The sequence below is a fragment of the Pinus tabuliformis genome, chromosome J (genome assembly GCF_031772625.1).
Source record: "Pinus tabuliformis cultivar Carrire ecotype Pingquan chromosome J, CPIR1, whole genome shotgun sequence".
Taxonomy (NCBI): Eukaryota; Viridiplantae; Streptophyta; class Pinopsida; order Pinales; family Pinaceae; genus Pinus; species Pinus tabuliformis.
In genome coordinates, this window is record NC_142295.1 from 1629241854 (window position 1) to 1629249082 (window position 7229).

Genomic DNA, 7229 nt, shown 5'->3' on the forward strand with positions numbered 1-7229 from the left:
GGCTTTAATGGTTGTTCTATCATTTTTATCTATTGGTTATGTGTTGGTTATAAGCATGGTTATATGACATATCAAAGTATGACTCTTATACATTTTATTTAATGAGTGTATGGTTAATGAATGCATGACCTAATTTGTGTTATGATAACTATTGTGAGAAGGCATTGGTCCTTCTTGTTAAAACTACAATAAGTTTCATATCTCTATATTCAGATATGCATTCATGACATCTAGGTTGCATGTTTACCATGTGTTTGACGGAATGCCTGTCCTGGTTGGAAGGGGTTAGATCAAGTCCTTGTTCAAGTTTTTGGTTTAGAAGTTTTGTTTCCGTGTTATTTATCATTTCTGGAAGTTTCATTGAGTTCTAGGTAGAGGCCCGAGTCCTAGCCCTTAAAAAGTGGCCCAAAATTTGGGGTCGTTGGCACAAAATTGACTGGAAAAGCCCATAGTCGCTAGGAAGCAGAATTATGGGAGAAATTCGAGGCTTATAGTTGCTTCCATGCCTTTTCAAGGGAGTGACAGAGGCTCTAAGTAAGTGAAAAAGAGAGTCATCTCAGGGGTTGGACATATGACGGGGTTGGGGAGATCCTATAACACTTGAGGGAACTTAGTAAGGTCTTAAGTTATCGATTCCATTTCCTTAAGGTCATATAGGAGGTTGAGTCTTATCATAGTGACCCTCAGCTCATGTTTACTCTGGGAAAACCGGTGGAAGTGGGTAAATGTGGGAGGAGGTGGTTACAGGGTGGTATCAAAGCCAAGTTGCGCTCTCTTTGGGTAAAATCTCATGTTGTCAAGGTTATGGTTGTCATGCATGGGGTCATGATATATAGTTGGTATGGTCATGCATGATGTTATTATATTGATATGATTATGATTATATATGTATCATGCTAATGTGGACTAATTTTGTAGATGATATAAAACTCCCTTGAACATCATTGAGGTATGGTATTGATTTTGGTATCTATTTGGTTTATCTGACATGGCCTACTTGTAGGAAGAAAATAATTAGAGATGAGGAGAAAAATGGTAGACCACAGTTCCCGTGACTCTCCCCACATATTATTTGGGAAATAAGGAGATGAGTATTATCTTAGAATAACAGATACATTGGGGAGTTTTAGCACAAAGATCAGAAGTTGCAAAGCATACAATGACAGGTTTGTTAAGGCTTAGAAAAGACTTGCAAGAGCTCAGGAAAGGCAGGAAAAATTCAATGAAGTGATTCTTCAGAGATCGTTAGATTTGCAGAAATAGGGACAATTGAGGATTAGTCAAGAGCAGGAGGAGAAAAATAATAGAGCCTATGGTAGTAGGTCTCGGTTTGGATATAGGTTGGATAGAGGGGATACAGTCATAGGCGACAGATCACTGGATACACTTGACAAGAGGACTAGTATGCATGGGCATCATTCTAGTTCCTCATCTAGGGGACATTATCACCATCATCACCCTTATAGGAGGAGTGAGTACTTGCTTGAGGAGTTTAAGAAAGTCAAGCCTCCTACATTTTATGGAGAGATGAAGAGGCATGGTTTCTTGGGATGAAGAAATTCTTCAGATTGCATAAATGTTCAGAGAAAATGAAAGCCAAAATAGAAACCTTCAGTCTTAAAGGGAAAGAAGACATTTGGTGGGAAGATGTGAAGAAAATCAAGGGAATTCGAGAAGAAGATTTGATTTGGGATGAGTTTGAGAGAATATTCAAGAAGAAGTACCTATCAGAGAGGTACTGTGATGACAGAGCTAAGGAATTTTATGGGTTGGATATGGGTTCTATGATAGATGCTGAGTATACTAGCAAGTTCCTAAAGTTATTGAGGTATGTGCCTTAACTCAAGGATGAGAAGGCTAAGATTTAGAGATTAATCAGTGGTTTTCCAGTAGCACATAGATACTGGATTGAGTTTGATGAGCCTATATCGCTGGAAGAGGTCATCCAGAAGTTGAAGAATTGTTATGAGTATTAAAAGCATAAAGTTGAGCCTAAGCATGATTTGAAGGGGAATGAGAAAGTTAAAAGGGAATGACCATGAAAATGGGGAAAACCTTATGATGTAGGTGAGAAAGAAAATGTTGCTCCTTAGAAGAAGTTCCATGCAGTTGAGAAGGGATATGGGTCATAGCCTAGAGAACAACATAACAAAGGTGGTGGTAGGGGACCATTGCAATGTTGGATATGTGGCAAAGATCATTGCAAGAAGGATTGTCCATTGTGCCAGGGTAGCAGGCCTCACATCTATAGTGCTTAGGAGGCACAAACAGTTGGAGATGTTGGTCATATCATTCATCATATTTATGTAGGTATGGAAAACAAATGGAAGATCTCTAGGCATCCACTATTGAGATGGAAGGTAATCTTTGTAGTCGAGTTGTTTCTATTTTGATTGATCCTGGATCTCACTATAGTTATGTTAATCCTAACCTAGTGGATAAGTGTGGCTTGAGAAAAGAAGTGCATGTAGAGTTTTGGTTGGTGCAGTTGGCTACAGGTATTAAGAAGAGAGTCCATCACTGGGTAAGATCTTGTGCATTTGAGCTGAATGGTATGCCTACAACAACACATTTGAAAGCACCGCCATTGGGATCATATAGTACGCTTTTGGGTATGGATTGATTGTACCTTCACAGAATGAAGGTAGAATTTATGAAAAGGTTATAGAGTGCCTGTATGATAATGGAGAAAAGAGAATCTTGCAGGGAAAGAAGAACCCTACATCAGTTAGGATGGTCACAACTATGCAAGCTAAGCGCAAGTGCTGGAAAGGGTGTGTTGTTAGGTCCCTATAATACTAGTGTATCCCCTTACTTTTATTGTTAGTGTAACCCCCTTATTGTTATTGTTGTGCCCATGTAGTCACTATATTGTTATTATTGTGCCCCATAGAAGCCCAATATGTTATTGGAGAGAGTTTGTTTCACAGTTGTGCGTGTGTCCTAGATTACGATTAGTTCCTATTTTCTAGGAGTAAGTTCTAATCTCCCTAAAATGATGTAAACTTATATAGTTATGATTTTTATTATTTTTATGATTAATGGTAGACCATAGTTCCCGTGACTCTTCCTATAGATCAGTTGGGAAATAAGGAGATGAGTATTCTCCTGGCATAACATATACATTGGGGAATTTTAGGGCAGAGATCAAAAGTTGCAAAGCATATAATGATAGGTTGGTTGAAGCTTATGAAAGACTTGCAAGAGCTCAGGAAAGGCAGGCAAAATTCAATGCAGTGATTCTTTAGAGCTTGTCAGATTTGCAGAAAGAGGGACAGTTGAGGATCAATCAAGAATAGGAGGAGAAAAATAATAGAGCCTATGGTAGCAGGTCTCGATATAAATATAGGTTGGATAGAGGGGATACAGTCAGAGGCAACAGATCATTGCATACACTTGACAAGAGGAATAGTATGCATGGGCATCATTCTACTTCCTCATTCAGGAGACATTATCACCATCATCACCGCCATCATCCTTATAGGAGGAGTGAGTACTTGCCTGAGGAGTTTAAGAAAGTCAAGCCTCCTACATTTGATGGAGAGATGAAGAAGTCAGAAGATGAAGAGGCATGGTTGCTTGGGATGAAGAAATTCTTCAGATTGCATAATTGTTTAGAGAAAATGAAAGCAAAAATAGAAACCTTCAGTCTTAAAGGGAAAGCAAACATTTCGTGGGAAGATGTGAAGAATATCAAGGGAATTCGAGAAGAAGAGTTGATTTGGGATGAGTTTGAGAGAATATTCAAGAAGAAGTACCTATTAGAGAGGTACTATGATGACAGATATAAGGAATTTTATGAGATGCATATGGGTTCTATGATAGATGCTGAGTATACTAGCAGGTTCTTGGAGTTGTTGAGGTATGTGCCTTACCTCAAGGATGAGAAGGTTAAGATTCAGAGATTAATCAGTGGTTTGCCAGTAGCATATAGAAACTGGATTGAGTTTGATGAGCCTAGATTGTTGCAAGAGGCCATCTAGAAGTTGAAGTATTCTTATGAGTAGTAAAAGCGCAAAGCTGAGCCTAAGCATGATTTGAAGGGGAATGAGAAAGTTAAAAGGGAATGACCATGAAAATAGGGAAAACCTTAGGATGCAGCTAAGAAAGAAAATGTTGCTCCTTACAAGAAGTTCCATGCAGTTGGGAAGGGATATGGGTCATAGCCTAAAGAACAACAAAACAAAGGTGATGGTAGGGGACCATTGCAGTGTTGGATATGTGGCAAAGATCATCACAAGAAGGATTGTCCATTGTGCCAGGGTAATAGGCCTCACATCTATAGTGTTTAGGAGGCACAGAAAATTGGGGATGTTGGTCATAGCATTCATCATATTTATGCAGCTATGGAAAACAAACAGGACGATCTCCAGGCATCCATTATTGAGATGGAAGGTAATCTCTGTGGTCGAGTTGTTTCTATTTTGATTGATCCTAGATCTCATTATAGTTATGTTAATCTTGACCTAGTGGATAAGTGTGCCTTGAGAAAAAAAGTGCATGAAGAGTCTTGGCTGGTGCAGTTGGCTACAGGTATTAAGAAGAGAGTCCATCACTGGGTAAGATCTTGTGCATTTGAGATGAATGGTATGCCTGTAGCAACACATTTGAGTGTACTGCCATTGGGATCATATAGTATGCTTTTGGGTATGGATTGCTTGTATCTTCACAGAACCAAGGTAGATTTTTATGAAAAGGCTATGAGTGCCTATATGATAATGGAGAAAAGAGAATCTTGCAGGGAAAGAAAAAGCCTACATCAGTTAGGATGGTCAAAACTATGCAAGCTAAGCGTAGTTGCTGGAAAGGGTGTGTTGTTAGGTCCCTATAATACTAGTGTATCCCCTTATTTTTATTGTTAGTGTAACCCCCTTACTGTTATTATTGTGCCCATGTAGCCCCTATATTGTTATTATTGTGCCCCATAGAAGCCCAATATGTATTATTGGAGAGAGTTTGTTTCACAGTTGTGCATGTGTCCTAGATTAGGATTAGTTCCTATTTTCTAGGAGTCAGTTCTAATCTCCCTAAAATGATGTAAACTTATATATTTATGATTTTTATGATTAATTGTATAGAGCGTTCTGCTTGAGCAGTCTCCAGGTGCAACTTGCTCACCTGTGAGCTGCTAGTTTCAGAATATAAGTTTCATCTTCCATTTTTAACATGGTATCGGAGTTGGTGAGCCTTGGTGGCAGAATTGAGTGCCTTAGTGGAAAAATTGAGAGCCTTGGTGGTTGGAGTGCCTTAGTGGTAGAGTTGAGAGCCTTGGTGGCTAGAGAGCCTTAGTGGAAGCAATGGAGCCTTGGTGGTTGGAAAGACTTAGTGGTAGCAGTGGAGCCTTGGTGGCTCATTAAATTGAGAGCCCTGGTGGCTGGACAATTGAAGAGCCTTGGTGGCTGAAGCATGGAGCCTTGGTGGTTGGAGAGAGGTGTATTTCTTCACTCGTGCATATTTGGAGCAGTGCGTAATTTTGCCCTTGTTTATGCTTTAGTCAAGAGAGAATGGGTTGGGGGTCATCATGGGTTTGAGGGCTCATTCATTCACTGATTGGAATTTCCTTACATTCATTCCAGTCAGCATGAGCTATCATCACGAACCTGACCTTCGAATTGCATGTTGGTGCATTTCTGATCCCCAATCGTTGTGTTGTTCTTCCAATCTCATGTTATTGTAACCTCGATTATTTCTTTCCCAATATTCATACTGTTCCAAGAATCGTTGATCACCCTAGGTTCGTGAGATCGTTGATCACATAGCTCCCAAGATCATTCCAGAGATTTTTCACGCAGTCGTTGGCACAGTTTGTTGTCTTTCCCAACATTGTTGACAAAGATCCTTTGACATCGAAATCACTCGGCATCATATTACATTGGTTCAATCGATTTATCTTCCGACTTGAAATCATCGGAGTTTAGATTGCGTAGATTGGGTAACGCTGAACGCTGGTGGGGTGAAATCGAGATTGGGACCACAGAGAGGTGTTGTTCCTGGCATTGTTGTCATGGCTATTGTTTTTTTTAAGCTTCGATGCAATTTGTTTTAGATGTGAAGATTCCGAGATCCTTAGATGTTTTGGTATGTGTTCTGTTATGGACTTTTATCTCACCATAGATCTTAGTCACTTGATCCGATCTTAGTGTATCCAATTTTGTTGTTGGCCAAGATCGTAGTAAGATTTCTCATGTGTGTTGTTTTTTTATCATTGAAAGCATCTCTATCGATTGTTGGAGATTGTGGATTTTGTGGTGGATCCATAGATCGATCCTATCATGATGAATAACCATATTGCAGAAGTGTACCTGAATGAGAGCAATAAGCTCGATGGGTCGAACTACACAAATTGGAAGTTCAAATTATAGACACTGCTCGAGGGTTCGTGTGTGTGGGTGATTGCAAATGTGGATGAAGTGAAACCGCCTACAGCTGGTGTTGGAACAATTGTAGCAATTTTGGATTGGGAGAAGAGGGAGAACAAAGCGAGGGTGTTGTTGAAAATGTCAGTGAAAGACTGCATCATCCCTCACATAAGAGAGTGCAAAACTGCCAATGATATTTAGGTGACTCTCAAGGATCTGTATGAGATAAAGAATACAAATCACCTGTTGTTTCTGAAGAGTAAGATTCTCTCTATAAGAATGGAGGAGAATGAATCAGTTGCTGCATTCATCTCTCGGATCAAAGAACTAAGAGACAAGTTGAGCGATATAGGAGAGAAAGTGTCCAACACTGATCTTGTCACAATTACCTTAAATGGTATGACTGATGATTATCAAATGTTCATTACAGGGCTGACAGCGAGGGAGAAATCTCCCACCTTTGAAGAGATGACAGGGATCTTGATGCAGGAAGAAGAGAGGTGGATGAATCTGAAGCCTCAAAATGCATATATCACATTGATGGAAAAGAAAAAGCCCTTTAGAGGGAAATTGGGAGCAGGAGAGAAAGGCAGTGGTACAAAAACGAGAAAGCCATTTCAAGGTATGACTTCAACCAGAATTGATTCAGGAATCAAGTGTTTTTACTGTGGTAAATCTGGTCACATTTCTAGAAATTGTTATAAAAAGAAGATTGATAAAGCTAGACACAGACAGAAGAAGAATACACGACACTTTGCTGATGAAGATCAAAATCACGATCTCAAATTATTTGTGTCTAATTTTGCTTTATCTGTTGAGACTGATGAGGTGAAACTTGGTTTTTGGATTCTAGAGTATCCACTCACATGA

At 39.5% G+C, this 7229-nt stretch overlaps 1 protein-coding gene across 1 annotated transcript; it reads left to right on the top strand.

Moving 5' to 3' along the window:
• Positions 1-6638: 6638 nt before the first annotated feature.
• Positions 6639-7229, top strand: LOC149233734 (uncharacterized). The gene has a single exon (XM_089382276.1). It carries the CDS (start codon positions 6639-6641, stop codon positions 7227-7229), a length of 591 nt encoding a protein of 196 aa, XP_089238402.1.

What these genes read in the sequence shown, in the direction of transcription:
- LOC149233734 (XM_089382276.1), top strand. Translation starts at nt 6,639, where the DNA reads ATGGAGGAGAATGAATCAGTTGCTGCATTCATCTCTCGGATCAAAGAA.